At 45.7% G+C, this 20,285-nt stretch overlaps 1 protein-coding gene across 2 annotated transcripts in view; it reads right to left on the bottom strand.

The window, feature by feature from the left end:
• nrp1a (neuropilin 1a) overlaps nt 1–13,629 on the bottom strand; it is a 67,424-nt gene extending 53,795 nt beyond the window's left edge. For both annotated transcript variants that reach the window (XM_069667172.1, XM_069667173.1), the window contains exons 1-3: nt 13,141–13,629; nt 11,474–11,895; nt 9,898–10,072 (exon numbers count right to left, since the gene is read on the bottom strand). In XM_069667172.1, coding sequence (XP_069523273.1) covers nt 9,898–10,072; nt 11,474–11,540 — 242 coding nt within the window. In that variant the 5' untranslated portion in view covers nt 11,541–11,895; nt 13,141–13,629. The remainder of the gene's footprint in view (nt 1–9,897; nt 10,073–11,473; nt 11,896–13,140) is intronic.
• Nucleotides 13,630–20,285: the final 6,656 nt, after the last annotated feature.

The following is a 20,285-nucleotide window of genomic DNA, read 5'->3' as shown; positions in this document are numbered from 1 at the left end:
AGTACATTTGCTTTTTATTGACTTGTCAGTGTCAGTGTAAAACGAGCTATGTTTTTCGTCTGATTGGTTTATTGGTCACTCTTTGGTTCCAATATACAAAGACAGTCTTCTTCTCCTTTTTATACCAAGAATTTTGCCGTTTTCAACATTTAATCAAATTTCCTCTTTATGCTTATTCACTTTCCAAACACCACTTTTAAATTATTTTAACAAAAAGGAAAATTATCAGTGAAAAAACAACGTCCTGCGGTGCAATGCAGGGGTGTAAAGTTCAAGGCTACAGTTCAGCTGTATGAAAGAGGTGCGGCTGTGAGCAGAGTTGAGAATATCCATCCGAGTTCAGTGAGAGAATGAGAATAAGTAATTACAATTAATGAGAAGACGGCCCATGGCTAAAAGGAAACACACATTTAGCACTTTTTCCCCACAGAGTGAGCTTTGGAAATGAGATAGCTTAGCATACAGCAGCGCTCCTTATGCTGATATGAATATTCACACATGAAATATACTGCGGCAGATAGAGCAACCGACCCTTCGGATACATTTCCAAGAAACACTAGAAGTGAAGCCACAGCGTTGGCTTTATTATGCAGTCAGAGGTATTATGCAATGTGTGAGTTATACACCCTATCATGAAAGGGTTTACAGTGTTAACACAATGTAGCCAGAATATACAAAGGGCCAGAGAGAAAAACAGGAAGTTAGTATTGAAATAAAAGCCAATATGATGGGAAAGAGGAAAAGGCACGAGTGTTTTCTTAAAGATGGAAGACAGACAGAAGAGGAGGGGGAAGAGGAGCACTCCAGCCCATTTCTGGGGCCATTACAGGAGGGAATGGCTCCCATTTGTCCCACCTTGACATTTGAGAGGATCTCTGATTACACAGGAGAGAGGGGCAGGCAGAGGTGAGCAAAGAGAGAGTCCTCCACAGGGGTCTGTGGCGCGGCTCGGATGATACGCCGTCCTTACAACAATGAGAAGTCAAGGGTAAAAATAACAGGGCACGAGGAGAAAGGGTGTGATGCGGCACAGCGGGGCAGACGCGTATACTGTCCTTTTTAAACACACGGTCCCTGCCCTGCTCTTGTCACGTACACGGCTTCACGGGAAACCTATGGGACTCTGTGGCAAGGATACACGAACACCCTGCAGGGAAGGGGCGTGCTTACATCATCTGAGAGCACGAAACTTTCTGGTCCAATGTGTCGAAACTACAGACAAACACTTCGAAGAAACTATGGGAAATGCTCAAATCTATTGAAATCATCCCGTTATAACTTTGAAAAAAACGTTTCGATCGTCACCTCCAAAGAGTTAAACTTTAAGAAAGCAGACTTGTGACACTAATCAAAAGAGTCCAAGAACAGTGCCCCATTTCTTTTGACTGCACAAAATGGGGTTCTTGTTAGGGGACAAACTATTACTGGATATCCTGTTCATGACTGCATGTCTAGGATGTTCATGATCCGGCATGCTGCAACCATGTGACAAGAACAAACATGAGGAAACATTGAGATAATTGTCAACAACCTTCAGTCAGTGACCTACTGAACTTTACATGGGACTAAAATTAGCCGACTGAACGCTACATAACTTCACATTTCATGGGAAGAAGACTCTATTCCACTCTCCAAATAATCGAGTGGAATATACAAAGGCAATCATCTGTCTGTTCCTGATGCTGTGAGGAGGCAACGGTGCTCCCCGCCGCGTAATGAGCTGTGTGTGCAGGGAGCATGCCGCTTTCAAAGAAGGCAAGAAGAGCAGAAGAGGAAGAGGAGGGAGGAGGGGAGCTGAGGCTGAGGTCAGCTAGAGGTAAACATTTTGGGTGCTATTCAAAACTCTCATCTCCACAATGAGCAGGAAGAAAGAAGGAGTGTGCTGTGGGTGGGGTTGGTGGTGCTGGAGCGTTAAAAGGAAACAGACTGGTGAGGGAGATAGAGAGCGAGTGTGAAGGCATGTAAGCTGAGGGGCTGATAGAGGGAGAGGAGGAACAGAAACAATCGGGAGAAATAGTGCAAATAGCTGATAGAGGTGGCTGGCAAACAGGTGCCAACATAAATCCAGCAAAAGGGTTCAGTGGCGTGAAGCATGTTTTCTCCGTCTGAGATTGTTTTACATGACTCTACAACGGCGAGGGAGCTGGAGGGCAATGGTGGTAATAACTGCACTGGGAATTATTCAATTAAACGGCCCATCCGTCCCCCAAAGCATTCTCCCTCCTCTTCCTTTTCTCCGTCCTCCCGGCAGTCTGTGGAGGCGGCTGCAGGGTCGTGGAGGGGGGTCACTGAGCAGTCTGGGCTGGGCGCTCATGACCCGGTCATCTGGCTGGACATGCAGCCACTCGGTGGGGGGGCAGGGGAGGCTGTGAACAGGCCCTGGGAGAGTATTGTGGAGAACTTGGATTGTCCTCTTGAGTGTATACAATATGCATAAACAGCCAGCAGCACACACACCTGACCTTAAGCCACAATAACCTTCAGACAAGACAAGCTATTTCTGCTTATTAACAGGAAGAGGAAAAGGATGGTGGTAAAAATAAATAAAGGGAAAGTTTTTACAACAGGCACATACTTGTGAGCGGAGCCAGTTGATTAGTTGTTGCCAGATTTCCTTTGAATGTGGATCAGCCCTTGGACGCAGTGTCTAGTATTTAAAAACCACATCCTTTATTTTATTCTGATGGCTGCATTGTTCTCGCTGCGTGCAAAGAAGTCAGATTTTCCAATGATGCAGCACTTTGACGGCCAAATAAGGCGTGCTGTGAGGGCCACATGCCAGGCGGTGCATCTCTTCCGTGGTGCTGGGCAGAGAGGTTGAATGCTTGGCTTTACAGGGCTGATCTAAGTGCTGATGGGCAGCCAGCACTTGCCAACATTTGGAGGGCAAGGTGACTCTTCCATTTACTGGCCCTACAATCAAACTTTCCTGCCAACTTGAAGGCGGTCAGTCCAGATTTTCTTTCTGCTTTCTGGATAAATCCCCTGGGAGACTGTGTAAGTATGCATGGTAGAGAGGGGCCTACTTGTCACTTATCTCCGCCCTGGCAGGGGTCATCCTGGAACGGCAAGGCAGGCGCCAGAGGTACAGGTTGCTAATAACACTTCCAGCACTACCCTACTGTGATAATGCCACTAAAGGTTGCCATAAAGGATGAATTTACAGTCCCTTTTGACAATTACTGCCATGTAACAAAAGGAATAAAGCCGTGAGAAAAAATAATGCAGTGGTAGGTGCGAGGAAAAAAGAAAGACCACAACTAATGCTGCCAATTTAGTGAGGAGAGATCAAGCAAAGAGCAGACAAAGCAAGCGATTGTGAGTGGCTCTAACTCAATCAGAGAGCAGTGGGGAACCGCCCCATCAATCACTGTCTGCTTGCTACGCCGGCCGAATCACGCCGAGTTGAGTGCCGGAGAAACACCAGCTAGTCGACGGCCTGCTGAGCGCGAACACAGTGACCGAAAATGACCCCAGGGATCACGCGCTGAGACAGGAGGGTCTCTGGCTGTACTTGCTACCCACCTTCCCTCTTATCCACTGCAAACAAACTTTGAGCGCCTCTTGGGACCTGCTTGATTGTTTGAATAAAGAACCCTGTGGACGCTGAGCCCCCCTCCTCCTGCCTTCCACCTCTTGTGGATCTGTAAGCACCGGGGCGTTAGGGCAACAAACAGGCCGCGTAGGACCACCGCCACATCAATCAAAATCATGAGCCCCATTCAAGGTTAGACCACTGAGCGCAACATGTCTGACAAGCCTGGACACGCTGTATTAGAGTGTCCAGAACTCCCTCATCAATCCAAACGGCCTCTTCTCTTCCCTTTCTCCTCTGGGACGGGTGGATAAGTGAGACACTGGGAGGTACTGTTTCCAAGTAATCCCCCCTTCACTGCCGCTCTGCCACCCACGTATCGCGAACTCAAACAATTCCTTACTCCTGCGCCCTCCCGATCACTTCTTGTTTTCCATACAGCCTCATAAAAGGAGAAATCAGCATTTGATGGAGAGAAAAAAAGACGACAGATGAAAACCTGTTGCTAATTATATTATATGAGGCAGCGAGGGGGGGAGACGGTGCTTATTGCCAACTGTCCTTTGGAAACAGAAACCCATAATTGAATCATAGCCTCAGTGTTAATGCTTTTTCATTGGCGCTGGAAGGAAAACGACAACGAGTTTCCTTACAGTGAAAAGATGTGTGTGGAGATAGAGAGCCGAGATTAAAACCAAATGTTGTCCTCTAATCACGAGTGTCTCACACGGCTCCTTTTTGAACAATCTGCTCTGAGCATACGGCTGAGATATCCAAGCCGCGTGGGCGACGGCTCCTCTCCACAAGAACTTCCATATAGGGACGCTTGTATTGGTTTGGCGCTGAAAAGAAGAAGAATAATAAGAGAGAAATAAAAAGAGGAATTCTACAGCTGTGTGCCAGAAACGGATGGTGACACTGAATCCCTGGCAAACACAAGCCGCTTCCTCCCACATCACGATGAGAAACAAAACATGCTGACACGTGAGCGCGTACGATGCTTTTGTGCCGCAGCAGATATGTGACACAGCGGATGAAATCCAGCGGGTTATTTATGAGCACCAGCTTTGTCTCGTCTCTTTCTCTCTTCCTCTCCCTCCCTCATTCCTCCCTTTTCCCTACTCCTCCGCTGTGAAGTGGACCGCCCTCCCGCTGTGAGGCAGAGTGGCTCGCCTCCCGGTTGTGGTCAGGTTGTGCATGAATCAAAGTGGTGACAGAGCAGCGGGGAGGATGGCAGATGCCACGGCCAGAAAGCTTTTCAATCAGGCTGCCCTTCCAAGCCGCGGCCAAGGTGAAACACTTCACCGGTGGATGAAAAAAAGACCCTCAACCCCACAGTCACTCTCTCACATGCACACGGGCTGCATGCATGCGAGCACACATATGCATGGACCTACTTTAATCCTGTTCATTAGCCGGGGAGTAACCCTTGAATGAGAGTGGAGGTCAACGGCTTTCTGATGCAACGTCTCTGTCTTGTGTCTTGCCATTTCTTACCTGTGTTAATTAACGAGGTCAACACTTAACATTTATGATTTCTCATTCGCCTTCAACGGCTCATCTGCCTTGTTATTTTGGCGTGTGCATGTGTTGCAAATAGAAATGTAGCATGCCGAGCGCTTGTCTCTGGAAGTTTTATCATGCTGACAAAATAAGGTTTGGCATAATTGCTGTGAAGTGCAAACAAGACATATTCAAAGTGGATTGCTCTTTGATACGCTGCTGACAAGCTAGTTTTTCAAGGCGTGATGTTTCAATGTAATCTTAGCTGTAATTTGATTTCCATTGTTCTGAACTGTGGGAGTCTATCGCTGTGGAAAATACCAGGTGCATCATTTCAGCTGCTTTTGTCGAACCTGCTAGTTAAAAGAAGCAGCGTCGCCCTGCGCACTCTTTATTTTGCTGTGCCTGTTTGGCGGCGTCGCTTTGAACTCCGCCTGCACAGATGCTTCTCTGACACCAGCTTTTTAAAGCCGCAACCCGTCAACAACAGAAATAAATGTCTTCTAACAGGCCATAAGTATCCCCGACAATCCCTGTCACTCCAAAGCCCCGTCCCCTAAGCCTCGAAGGTCACAGCACTTCCCTTCTTTAAAAGCCTCTAAAAGTTCCTGTTGCATTCCTGCCTTATTTATTTTCCTCCATGACAACCGCTGATAAACGTTCACTCGGCCTATTTCTCCTTATTTGCCCATGGTTGCTTTGCAGAGGAGCGTGAGAGTGGATTTAGGGGGGGAGAAGGTTTTCAGATCCACTAAAGAGTTATCGCCTGTCCCTCTCCAGCTGTGAAGCTCCACTGCTCTTTATCATGGAGCCGCTGCATGCTATTCAGGTGGAAGGGTATCAGGGGAATTAGGGAAAGTGGCCAAGTATGGAACTATTCCCTAAAGCCCCTTTTGACCTGCACTCTCACTTCCTAGAAACAGGTGGCTCTCTTTGTCGGGCATGCAGTGGAGTAAGTGGGATTCCACACGACAAAGAAAGAGCCAACTGTAGATCCAGGACAGGATCATGCCCCGCTCCCCCTTCCCAAGCTCCTGTTAGTCATCTCTGGAGTCCATGCCTGCACAGGAATGCCAGGAGGGGCAGGATGTCTATTGTGGAGGGTACACAGCAGAGAATGTTTGCCTTCCCAGCAGGCCCAGCAGCTCCACGGGGGCAGCTCAGTGGGAGAGCCGGGTGGACGGAGAAAGTAGAGGCCTACAATTAAAAAGAGGAAAAGAGTGCTTTCCCAAAGCTTTGAGTTACAGGCACCTGAAGGCAGGGGGCTGGAAGACTTTGTGAAGCGTGGCGAGGCGGGAGGCTTCCCCTGACTCTCCCCTCAGTCTCCCCCACACAAAGGCTCGCTTGAGGAGGCATTCTTCAAATATCTCCGCTGCCTAGTACCACCCTGCCATACATCTCATTTGAACCCCCCTCTGTCTTGCTGCACACACTGTCACACCGGAATTTCTGTGGGGTCCAGAAAAATACAATCCAGACAGATAGAAAAGCAAAGAAAAGAGGGAGCGCTACGAAACAGGAGACAGCCTCGTTCTCCCTCTTCTGCTCCTCCAGAACAAACAGCAGCCTTGACTGACTGACTGTTTGGCTCGCTGTAAGGGATTTCAGTGTGCTGAGCTGAAGAAGGAACTGATTTTTGGTCTGGTCAGCAAATCTGATGCCATCAATGATTCATAATGTTGTCAGCGGTGCATCATGTGTATAGAAAGTTGGTTCTTCTCTTTGAGTCAGCAGCAGAGGAGGAGATACAGAGAACAGCCTGCAGGATGAAAGATTCTCCTTGTCTACAAACTTTAAAAAAAATCAGGTATATTTCTCTTCAATCTGCTTCACGTGAAACCTTTCTGTCACTTGTTTAGATTCAAATCCACTAAAACCTCCGTTTTCCCGTCAGATGGCAGAGCCGCCGCAGTCAGACGAGCCTGACAGCCCTTATCAGATCCCAGACAGAGAACGCATGCGTCGGGTCGGGTCGGGAGGGTGCGGAGCAAAAGAATAACTATTTACTTCTGTTTTTTCAACAGAGCTTAGCTTGCTCATTCCACTGATTTTCAGAGCCGAATTGACTTCAAATATTTGCCTTGATGCGGGCGGCGCCTTTCCCTCAAACTTCATTAGCTGTGAGAGCGGCGAAGGCGGCCCCTGAAACTCCACTCTGTGAAAGTCTACAACGGTGCGTGAAAGGTAAACACGTTCTGCATTCAGAATGGCAAGGGCTCACTTAGTCTCCTTATCTCTGTGATGAAGTGTTTTCCTCCCCCAGCTCTCAGGATACAGGCCTCTGCACTTCCCCAAACAAACCTGTCAAGGGTAGCGCACACGTGCAACAACACGGCCGCGGCCAGACTCCACTCAGCAAACCCTGTTTTTCTTTTCACGAGCGCCACTCTGAGTGCTTCTTGTTTGGTTTGCTGATAACAGCCATGTTGAGGAACATGTGGTGCATGTGTGTTCCATTTACCCACTAATTAGATTGCAAGGCAGTGCACTGAAGCATGCATTGTAGCCCCCACCCCCACCCCTTCCTCCACCCACTCTGCCAGTCCATCAGATAAGGAAGCCATTCTGGCTCTCATCAGTTTCCATTATGTAAGGGCCAGATTTGGTGAGTGGAGCTGCGACAGGGAGTCTGACGGCTCCGACACAAATCACACCCAACTACTGTCTTCAGAACATAAGTAACTATCCCCCCTCCCATAATTAAGTTAGCTCTGACATGCCTTAGCGATTAGCACAATAACCCGCGCTCAAGTTACACAGAGCCGTAATTTGAAATTAAGAAGGAAAAATGGATTTCGCCTCATGGCTCGTGTTCGCTGGATGAAGCCAAAGTGAAGCAGAAAAGGTGGAATACATTGTGAAGTGGAACTAAGGTCCCATGAAAAGCACTCCATTAAAAACATTAAATATGAAACAGTGCACCGAGCTAAAAATAGGAAAAGGCTGTGGGTCAGGTCGACCCCGTTTTCCGGTGCGATCTCGACATAGCCCACATGAATCAGAGGCTTACTCAGGTTTCACTGGCATCTACCAGTGTCATTTGTTAGCATGTCCTCTAGACGGATCACTCTTGATGTTCTGTGTGGCTCCACATCCAGTAAATAAGCAGATAGAACTGAAAGAAATGTAAAGGAGAGAGACATGCAAACACATCCGCTCCACAAACTTCAGCTGCTAACATTTATGAACACCCAATTAAGTGATCCACAATCTGCTAATTCAGAGGATGCCAAATGAAAGAGCGGCGCTAATTTGTAAATGATACATCGACGGATCACTTAACCCAAAGCCCGCCTTCTCTTCAGACCAGAAAAAAGCTTCCTTCCTCCAGCCTAAAACTCTTTTGACTGCGTGTGTTTAGACACAGGAAATTCATTCCTGACTAATTTGATTAGCACGAGCATTGTTACTGCTAACCCCCCTCCTCTTGCCCTTCCTCACTCTCTCTCTCTCTCTCTCTAGCTGTGGATCTTGGATGGTTTAATAGTCCCTCTGGTGCTGAAATCTGACCCAAAAGAAGTGTCAAGGAGCATCCAGCCTTTAAAAGACAGCAGCATTCAGCCGGCCATAAATCTCTGACAGCAGTAAAGAAAGGTTAAAGTGGGATTGAATCCGGGATTAAAACACCAAAGCCTGCAAACGTATACGGAGGGGGCGGGGAGGGAGCACAAAAGAAGCGCAGGGTCCAGGTTTAGGGTGGAGCGGTAGATACAGTAACAGGATCCAGCAAAGCCCTGTTCTCTCCCGAGCCCTGCAGCGTAAACAAACAGCTGAGACAGAGCAGGGCAGAGGCACCGACACACGCACAAAACCACACACACACACACACACACACAGACAGGCAATCAGAGCGAGGCAGTCTGCCCAGGCGAGGCTCACCTCAGGGCGCACACACTGACACAGGCTCATCACATTACTGTCTGTCTCCGGTTTCATCGGCTTAAACTATCTATCTGACAACAGGTTAGCCGCTTAGCCTTTTGTTGGATGCGACAGCTCGCGGCTCACAAGTCAAATCAGGATCAGTAAGTAACTGTCACTGAGGGATCCACCTTTAAAGGGTCATTTCACCATGTTTTTGAGTTTGAATAAAAGTGGGAAAAACACACGAGTCAGATAATTTCACTTGTTTCCAACTACTTTTAATGTCCCTTTCTTTGTATTCTCACTTGTTTGCTTTAAAGGAGCCATTTATTTTTAGATGCCCTCTTAAAAACCCCCGACTGTTTTCCACAGTTAATGGCCTTCTGTGAGTTTTTGGACTCTTAGTTCTCCCTCAGTGCCTTTTGCTGAAATATGGCAACTCAAATCAGCCCATTACCCCAGTGACTTCACTCCACAAGGACGGGAAAGTGAGGACATTCCCAAACCAAGCGGCTGGGGCGAGACATTCCTGCAGCTCGATGTAGTGCGAGAGCTGCACTGACACGGTTTCAGTGAGCCTGCGGACACTAGATGGAGCAGTTTCATGTGCAATATGCATGAGGGAGGGGGGGAGGTGAGTGTCACACAACCACACACACATACCGGCAAGCGCTATACTCACAGGCACACATGCATACATGCTATCACATTGAATAAATCTATAGGTGTGTTTGTTTGTGTGGCCTGCAGCCTGTCATGGTGGAGGTCAGTGGGCCACAACGTTTACCAGAGTTTACTTTGAATATTTCTGCTGTTTCATTCGCCCATTTTGCAGAATGAAAACAAAAGCATTATTTACATACAGTTTTTTTAACCACATCAGAGAGAGGCCTCGAGGCCCAATCAGATTTAATGAAGAATTGTTTTGGGGGGGACCCAAAGCACATCTGTCTTTTAACACACAGGACAACTCACTCTCAGTTTGTCTAACTTACTTGCACTCCCGGTCCTCCAGATCGAAATGCGGATTGAAGTTGATGAGGATCCGCTGGTGAGGACCAGGCGCCGAGATCACCCACGTGCATCTCTGAGAGGAGGGATAAGACATGGGGTATCCCGGCGAGGTGAGGTAGTTGGCGGTTGAGATTCTGATGTTGCCTCCACATTTGTCTGCAGAGTGGGAAGGAAACACTTCTTTAAGTTTCGCAACGCAGGCAAATCTTACAGCTTAAGTGAACAGCTGGACGGCACTTGGTAACATGAGCGTTATTAAAAACAGGCTGTTACAGGACAGACTGTCATTAAAGTAGATTACAATCTTAAACTTTATACTTTCAACATAATTAAATGTCAGTAACAGAGAACATAACTCCAATGTTAACAAGGGGAGTACACATCTATCTGTCTTTCTTTCTATCTATCTATCTGTCTTTCTTTCTATCTATCTATCTATCTATCTATCTATCTACAAATGTTAAAGTGTCTACACGAGGTTTAACAGGATTAAAGAATCATAGATTATTTGGGTGCATTTTGGTATAAAGTAGTAAAATATAAATATTGGATCTTATAGGAAAGAATATTGTTTTTGTTGAGCTCTTAAAAAGTAGACAATGATACTTCATGCAGTGGAACAATGGGTTCATCTTCAGTTACACCGACACAAAGGAATAGTGTAAATATGAGGGTGTTTCTGTGAGCGACACAAATAAAAAGTCTGAATGAAAAAGCTTCAGAAGAAGTTCAGTTCTGCCGGAGTTAAAAGTTCAGACATCTACAATCTGTTCAGTTTCATCATTAAAGGGAGTAAAGCTTTGTTTTTCACGGGCCTGCTTCTCACATTTATCTTCATTTGCGCTTTAAACATCCTTTTATTACAGAGGCTTCCACCATCTGCTGCTCCAACCTAAACACTCCCACACCTCTTTAATGTGAATTAAATCGGAATAAAACGAAATAAAAGCGAAAAGTAGAAACGAAACTGCTGCTGTGGGAAAAACAAGGGGAAGCTGTGAGTGGCGCTTTCGGGCTGACTTTTTGAACTTCATCAGAGCGCACAAACTCAAAACTTCTGAACCGAACGCTTAGCCTACAGAAATTAATTAATTTTATAAGTTATTTCAAAAATATTATAGAATATAAGTTTCTTTAGAAACTGTACCTGCGTAAATACAAAAAGGGAATTATTTAGGAATATTTAAATTTGATCATAGGAGATAACATGCGGCAATAAGGTAACAAAAAACCCACTACTCAATTTAATAAAGTGTATAACAGGAAAAATGGAGGGATAATATTAGTTAAAGGTATGAAATAAAGACGGAACCACAATTAAAGCAGGCTGCGATCATCTCTATAAAATCACTAGTGAGCAATAATGTCTTAATCTCTGTTAAAATATCATAAGAGGGATTTTCCTTGTGTGGGTAGGACGGGCAGGTGAGCGCCTGCGAGTTTGCCAAAAGATCAGCGGAGATCAGGGCAGGCTAATCTCTTAAAAAAATAGCGGGATTAGTAGCTTTGCAGAGTACATAAAAGCTTATTTATATAGATATCACATGTCAAACTTACCGTTTTTGAAAGCCTTGACCACCAAAAGGATTCCCATGAACAGGATAAAGACTAATCCACAATGCATCCTTGTTTTCTCTTCCAAAAAATAAAATTACGCATATAAAAAAAACTCCGAAATTAAACTCCTCCAGCAAAGTGTCGTGGGGAAAAGTATTATTTCTCCTCCTCTTTCCTCGACCAATAAAGCAGAAGTGTCTCTTTTAGCGAAGTTGATCTGAGAGTGGGCTCAGGTCGCTGGCATCCTGTCATTCAGCTCCTGTTTCCTCTCGCCTGTGCCGGCTGCGCTCCTCTCTCCGTCGTCAGCCGTGCCATATCCTCTCCAAAGAAGCCAAAAGCGCGAGATATATGAAGAAATGACTCACTCCCTTTTTTCGTTCTTACTCCGTCAAATGATCAGGCAGCGGGGTAATCCTTATTGGCTGTGGAGGGAAAAGAGATAGAAGGAGATGTGAGCAGGTTAGGAATGCTGGCTGCGTTTATGCGCTCTGGACGGATCCCCAGTCTGTCTTAACGCGCTGCTGCTGCTGATACAAACACGACTATAAAGGCACGGGTACACCCCTTCCCCCAAAATTGTGACCACTTTGCTTCTATAGGCTCAGAGTGGGGAGTCGGAGAGGATGATGATTGGCTTGATTACTTATAGCCAACCTATGTGGGGAAACGCACAGTGTCTTTATATGTAAGCGGAGCTGCACACTGAGTCACAGAGCACCGGCAGTCCGTTAAGTGACATGACTCTCTCTCTCTTTCTTCCTCTCTCTCCCTCTCTCGTTTACGCACTTACTCTCTCTTCCCCTCCCTCACTCTCTTACAAAAAGGAGCGAGACATTCATGGGACATGTAGTAAACGAACAGGATTCCCTCCAGCAACATTTAAAAACATTTTGGGGAAAAAACAAATATGATATTAGGATTATATTTGAGACCACATCATCACACGAATTTTTGCAATTTTAAGGCTGAATTTTAAGGAACACTGTCGGGGTATTTCCTCGGGATGTCCGCTTCTGTTTGGGTTTGATCACAACATCTGACACACTGAACCACCTAACTTCCCCTTTGTGTCTTCCAATCCATTTGCCCCTCACACAGATCCCCCAGCTCACAGAGAAGCCTGTCTGTACTGCAGTGCTTATTACAGGCCCACTTCTTGCTCAGGAGCTAAATAATAGAAGTGTTTTTTCCCCCCTTTTAGTCCTTGTGGATTTCTTTAATGCACCAGTAGCTCTCCAGATGCGCCGATTGTTAAAGCCTGCCCCACAACAGTGACACCATTAAACCGGCACTCTGCAAATTTAGGGGAAATCAATTAAAGCGTAAATTATAGTCGCCTCGAGGCTGCCCTTAGTGGGTCACACTGCACAAAAAAGGAACGGAGCAAGCTTGTATTTAACGAACCCAAATCCTTCATAAACGCAGCGCATAGCAGTACTTAATTATGTAAAATGTTTTATATGCACATTTTACTTCAGGTTTTTAATATATTTAACTGTAAAACAACAATGGGATCAAATCAACAAGATTTGAACATTTGTCAGTCAAGTTATTCATGAACATGGTTAAAAATCTATTATCATGTCAGCGCCTTCCAAAGCAGTAACATGTATTTTATTACTAATATTTATTTTACTCCTAATTCGAATAAAAACAGCTGCATTCACCTGCGTCTTGAGGATCGCAACCCCGCAGGCATCCAGCCCTCCTCTCGCCACTTCCAGCATGCGTGGAGCAGAGTGTACGATCCGATGGGCTTCCCCTGATTCTGTGAAAATCACATCAGATTTTTTCCAGAGCCCAACAAAGAAAGTCAACTTATTTCCTTTCCCGCCCCGAATCGTCCTTTACTCTGGGGGAGAACCAAAACGCTGTTCCCTGCTGGGTCCACACCGCGCTAAGACGCACAGCCGATGCCCGGAGACTCGCTCTCCTCTCCGCGTACGGACTAGTCTCCTCCCCGCCGATCTCTCAGGGTCTCTCTCTCCTTGTTTCGCTGCCTTTCATTCAGCGCTGTCACAAGTCAAATCCGGCCGGAGTGCGGGGAAAAATAGGCAGTCCTCAAAATGTCAAAGGCGTAGAAAGAATAATGTAACGACACAGAAAAGTCCGAGTTGATATGATTCAAGTTTCTGTTCCCCGTCCGTCTCTCCGTGCGCCACCGCTCTCCGCTGCTTCACGGATGCAAATGCAGAAGGTTTGAGTCCCTGCCAGCCCCACACGCCCCTTTACGAGGGATGAGTACGCGGGCGCGCGTGATAGTGAGCGTGCGTGCGTGTGGTGGTGTGTGTGGTGAAGAGTGTCTGCAATCGAGATGCAGATTTCGCCCAGCTGCCTCTCGCTCACTATCAGCCTGAAGCCTTTAGTGGACGCATCAGAAAGACACATTAGACAGAAAATGCGCTGACCTGACGGATGCGCAGAAAGACATCTCACATGAGGTTTCTTTTCTGTTATGGAGTTAAAGAAAAGATTTGCTCTTCTGGAAAAATATACTGCTCTACTTTTATAACGACTTATGTGAGGGTGCAACAGGAATAAAGCTGTGAATCAGTGACTGCAAAGGAGAACTGGATTGTAAAACATAAACAATGAAGCCTGTGAAGGACACCATGTGTTCCTACAGAGCTATCAGAAGAATTTCATAGAGCTGCTATGTGGGCTGATGCCCTCCTTTCTGGGAGTCCACAGGGGCCCAAAGGGGTCACCGAGTGTGCAGTGTTGTTTTGAACAAACAAGCTGTCCTCTGTTCGGAAATCTGTCGCATATCAGTCACACATAGTATTTGCCTGTACCTCAAACACACAAACATTTGATTGCCCAGCAGCATGTCAGTATGACCAGGATCTTGTCAGTGGCATAACACTGTAGGTGTGAGAACAATATCAGTAAACAATATCAAAGCAAACAGATTGATGCAGTAAAAGTGCCTGTTTGTGATTTTATTGATGATTCAAAAAGGATTAACGGTGATAAAATAAAACTTTTGTTGTGATTGGCGTGTCTTTACTTTGTGATGAAGGATTCTGGATCTAACTTGTGAGCGATTGTCCTCAAAGTTGCAACTATCACGCTGTAAATGAACGCAATCACAAATCCACATCTGAAATATGTAATCCAGGAAATGTCTCAATTGATTTTTGCTGTTACAAACGACTGTTAGCAGAACCTGACGGCTCTTTGGAACTAACAGTGGAAAGAGCAAAACATTTGGTCAAAACATCCATTCATATTTTCTCCTGTTGTGCAACTGTCCAACAGGGAACTGAAACTAAAACAGCCTCCTTCTCATAAAGCTGAAAGTTCCCCGACCATGTTTCTCTAACAACTGTCACTGGGCCTGAAGGGTTGAGCCCGACACACACACACACACACACACACTGCCGGAGTTCTCTGCTGTTTTTAGCTCTATTGATGGCAGTAACTGGAGGCTTCCAGCTGCAGCTCTCTGTGGTTAGGAGCCTTCTGCCCTGTAGGGGGCGTCAGAGCTGGTGAGTGGCTCAGAGAGAGACACCCATTGCTCCTCTGGCTCACCTTACTGTAAGTCTATGAGATTGCACAGCTGGGTTTGCAAACAAGTGTGCTGATTGAAGGTTTTTAGCAGACTTCATCAGTAAATTCAGTAAACATTTGAGTCAGACTGAACTGCATTCTTCTTCTTTGTGGTTTGGGTGAAATAATAATCTTCATGTGCTGATTGTTTTGATCTTTTGTTCTCAGAAATGACTTATTGTGCTGCCTGTTGAGAAATATGTCACTACATACGTTTGACATGCATTATGCACATGGTAAATTGAGACGTCCCCTTCCTGACAAGTTTTTGTGACACAATAGAGAAAGATAAGCCCACAATCCTTTCACATTATTATTTTTGATTCCTAGAGAGAGGCAGACAGAGGATTGAGTGGCTTTATTTCCATTCCAGCCCTGGTAATTCTTTGTCTTGCAGATAGCACAAATGTAAAAACGGTGCCGGGCATCTCTATCAAAAGCAGCACTAACTAGCCTTTCGTCTCTTCAGGATAACACAGGAACAATGGCTGGGAGTCATTTCACAAGGGTCCCTGCCTGCGCCGTATCTAAAATGAGGGTGGGAAGGATTGTAGGGGTACAATAAAAGAGCCATTTAAAGGATTTGCTCCTTCATATATATCCGCACTAATCTTTAGTACAGCCCTGATGAATAATTAGTTCTGGTACAAAAGCAGACATTTTATGGCTCCTGTGAGCAGTTGACTTGATTTCATTAGCTCTGCCTTTATTCACCGGAGTGAGTGAGTGAGTCAGAGTGAAATGTACAGGTTCAAACCATTTGGCACAAAGTCCCTACGACCATTCCCTCTCACTTTCTGATTGAAACGTCTGTTGTTGGAGTCATTCGCCAAGAATTGTATGCCCTGTCATAGTTTCCGGCCCAAGCTTGAGCCATCCCAAACAATCAGCTTCTTTTAAAAGGGCGCTTTTAAGCCTTAATATATCAGAAGAGAGGGTGTCAACCTATTGGACCTAAACCTGTAAATGGTTGGACCAGAGAGAAGCCTGAAAATCAAAGCTCTGCCTCTCATACTGCTTTTGTAGACTTTAGGTACCACAAGCAGGTCCTCATTCTGCAAACGCAAAGTTGTAGTATGGGAATATGAAACAATGGGCTCTTTGAAGCCGCTTTCCCACTGGTCAAAAAAACCTGCAAACACCGAGCTTTTTTGTTTATTGGGAAAGGTTACAATCTGCATTCAGACAAGGGTCAAATGACTCGTCATCTCAGCTACAAATTCCACCTGTCTCCGTCCGAGCAGCGCTAGAACATCGTTCCAAATTTGTTGGCGCCAGGTTTGATACACAGACTGAATGAGTAATAGATACAATAAAGACCTAACCACCGTAACATCTTCACTGTTTACTAACTGTCTCTGGCTTTAGACGTTAGTAGGTGATGCAGCAGAAAAGAGACCGACAGGAGTATATTCCACTGGCAATGGGAAAAGAGACAATCAGCATTTATTAGCTGGTCTTCCCGGGTCTGAAAAACCTGCGTCAACGCACTCATTTTGGTGGGAAAGGGGCATTAGATACCTGACCATGAAGGGCAAATTGGGCAAGAAGAAGGATTTTCAACTCTACTAAATGTTTTACAGGAAGCCAAAGCAGAGAAGGTAATATGAGAGGAATATGATGTATTTTCTTGGCAGTACACTTGCAGCTGCATTTGCACCAGTTAAAGGGTTCTTAGAGACTTGCTCAGGCAGCCTGATAATAAGAGTTACTATAATCCATCCAGGAGGCAGCAAACAAGATTGATTTCTTACAAGTTGCCAGATCCATCTGAATAGTTTGAAGTTATGGCCTTTACTTTCAGAACTAAACAACTGCAGGAGACATTGTGCATCATCATGTGAGACAGTGCTGTCCGCTAATATTAAAAGACCAAATAAGGAAGTACACTTCAGAAGAAAGGTGTTCCGTTCTGGTTCAGGTCAAGAGACTCGTAGAATCGATGAAAAGGAGAACTGAAGCTTTTCTTGAGGCCTGTGGTGTACCGGAATCTGGAAATGAAAACCCCACTGGTAGATGGGATAAAGTCATTACAATATTGGATGGATCTACAAAGTTCAGAATGAGGACATTAATCGGGCTGTCTAAAACCTTTGTGCATGGCAGCTATGGTATGCTTAAGGTTTGGGAAAGATCCTGGTTTTGGCAAGTGCAGAATCGTAAAAGGTTTGGGATTCTTTGAGAGACTGGACCAGTGGAATACAAGGATATTAGGACAACTATAGGCAGGATATCAAATGGGAATTGTGTCAGTATGATCTTTGATCTGTGATTCTTCTGAAACACTCCCCTTTGCACCTGGATGGTTCAGTTGTAAGGTGGACTCTGCAAGCCAAAAAATCTCAAGTTGCTAGTAGCTAGCCGAAGCATGGCTCAGCGTCTGGCCTGGACAAGCAATGAAAAACTTTTACCTTGTTCTTCTGCCACAGACCCGTTCAACCAATTAGCTGAGTGAACTTCCTCAAGTGGCTTTCAGTGAACCAACTAAAACACTGAATTACAATAGTGCAGAATACGAGCTCCCATCACAACTTGCCTGATAACTTTCCTAGTTACCCTCATAGTTCATAACTGTATCCAACAGTTTACGGATGAAGAATCAATCCAGCGAGCTCGGCCACCCATACAGAGAGTTTGTCCATTTTCCAATCACAGCTGCACAACAAGGCTCGATATTTTCAGCCCTGCTGCCCAAAATGACTGGGTGCAACATGCCAGTCCTGATGTCATATCATCCAACGCATGTTGCACTGATCTCAGTCAGACACTGGGTCTTTCTTGCTGGTATCATATGGACCATTTAATTCCATGGATTTATGAGCAAAAAACCCCAACCTTTGGTTTGAGTTCAACCATATCCATGTTGGCAGGATTTTCTCTGTAAAAACAACAAGTCCTCTGACTGAGTGCATCAGGGACATCACTGCAGCACATACCCTGGACTCATACGTTCCATGGGAGATGACAGATCCACCATCAGGAATACTTAAATGTATGTTCCCGTTCCACTGCATTACAAAATGGATTAGAGGTGCAGACCATGAACTTTTAAAAGACCTTGTTACCTACTGGAGTGTTCCAGTTTGTCCTCCATGACAACCGCTGTTAAAGACAGCCACGGGCTGAATGGTTGTTGTGCACATGAATAGGGGCTAAAAAGCTCCCACAGTATACAAGCTGCTCTACCTGTTTCACAGTTTCTGCAGCTGTTGATAATTACCAGCCAAAGAATGTTTCATGCACTCTTGAACAGGCATGCTTGCACAAACGATACACCTTCTAACTCGGTCAGTGTGTCGTAATCTGGGCTTTTTTGTTTGCAGGAGCGTGAACCGCACATGTGCGTGTTTGTGTGAAGCAAGAGGTAGCAGGGGAAGGGAGAGGTGAAAGGAATCCGAGGGAGACCAACATAAGCCGAAATGAGCTGGCTCTCCTATACTCACTTTCTGACGCTGCTGGTGAGGAGGAAAACTCCCGTTACGGCTGACTCTGGAGGGGCGGGGTGCTGGTGGAGGGACGGGGCTCAGTCAGATCAAGGTCTGGAGTAATTGCTACAAAGGCAGCAATTGTCCTCTGAGGCGTTTGGTGCGAGGTGAAACTAAGTGTGAGTGGAATTAGCGGTGGGTTGAATAAAGCGCTTGTGAAGTTTAGAGACATTATGGTAATGTGGAAGGAACAACGAACCTGAAACATTTTCAGGGATATTCCTGTTTCAAACGGAGGCGTGGGGAAACACGGAGCCGGAGGAGGAGGAGGGCGGGGTTGAGGGAATAGAACAAAAACATAAAGAAATGGCTTCATTAGAAGTAGAAACATTTACAGTGACATTTAGTGAAGCGGGGATGTATGAATAAATATGCATAATGTTGCCGGGAAGCATCGAGAGCTTCTCAGGGGCAGAAGGAGGGTGAGAGTGATGGCTCCTGAATTAATGATGAGGGAGCCTACTGTCTGTCTCTGGGTGTGCTCGTGGGTCTGTATGAGTGTCTGCACATGTGACAGCGTTTAACTGCAAATGGATTTGTGTGTGTGTGTGTGTGTGTGAACTTGGGGCATACACACGTATCCAACTCACTCTAGCAGCACCCCAATTTCACATCATCACTGATGGAAATTACCCAATCCTCGATACCTAATCAAGCGAACATTTTTTGGAGGCACACAGATTCGCGATTGTCTCTGATGCTTAATTACATTTCTGGAAAGCTCGGGTGCAAGCCGCCTGGCAAATTCACATTTTGGGTGTAGATACATTTTTTTTCTCTTTGGGTGGGTTAATGTTCTTTTCTCCACTTATTTTTTTTTCCCAGTCGGGAGGCTGAGACGATGAATATTGTGCTGCTCATCATCAAACGCGGAGGGAGAAGCCCCGGAGATCAGGGCAATGGAGGAGAGGAAGGGAGGGAGGTGCAGAGCGGGAGGGAACTGTCAGGGAGAAATGCTATGTAGGTCAATGAAGAATTGCACTGGGATATTGCCTCCTCAGCTCACAGTCTGGGAAGCTGATTTGATTTCCGGTGGATCCATCCGACTTGAATTATGAGAGATTACCCTTCCTAAAATCACCTTGGTGACTGCAGTAGACACCCTCTGCTCTCAGGAGGATCTATACATAGAAATCTATACCAGCATATTGGCTAATATATATCCTTAAAGTCAGTCCAAGTTCTTCAAAGGATGCCAAGTCAGACAGTTTCCTTATTGGGAAGGTGTGTCCTAATATACACCGGCATGTAGTGGGTGAGGATGTCTGGTGTACATCTGTATGTATATTACGTTCCTACTGTGTTTATATTAGATAGACAGTCACAAGCCGCTTTTAGCCTGATCAAGACGGGAATGTGGCACCTGTATTCTGCCTCGTCAAGCTGAAAAAAGAGGATGAAGATGGAATGGCGACAATGAATCCCAGTTTGTGAAAAGGGCGGAACAAGGGGATGAAGTTCTGAGGATGTTTTGTATGTGCGACCTGGCAGCATTTAAAGGCTAACAAACAGCAACTGAAAATGGTTTGAGAAGAGGTCCAAGGGCGAGATCGTCCCCCACTGTAAAGGACCATAAGTGTTGTTTAGAAAGCAGTGTCGCTGCCTGTCTTTTAGCACAGATGCCGGTGCTGCTGTTGTTGCAGGTGGATTGTTTGCTTCCAGAGCGCAGAAGAGTCTAAAATCGCACACTCAGGCAGCAATACGCTGACATTCGGTTTAAATAAGCAGAGCTGGCATAATGATGGGCCTTCCTTTCAGCGTAATTGTGGGATCTC

This window comes from Semicossyphus pulcher, unplaced genomic scaffold, assembly GCF_022749685.1.
Source record: "Semicossyphus pulcher isolate SPU_LCO1_2020_fin unplaced genomic scaffold, fSemPul1.0.p SCAF_18, whole genome shotgun sequence".
In the NCBI taxonomy this organism is placed as follows: Eukaryota; Metazoa; Chordata; class Actinopteri; order Labriformes; family Labridae; genus Semicossyphus; species Semicossyphus pulcher.
This window is presented reverse-complemented; position numbering and strand designations above follow the sequence as displayed.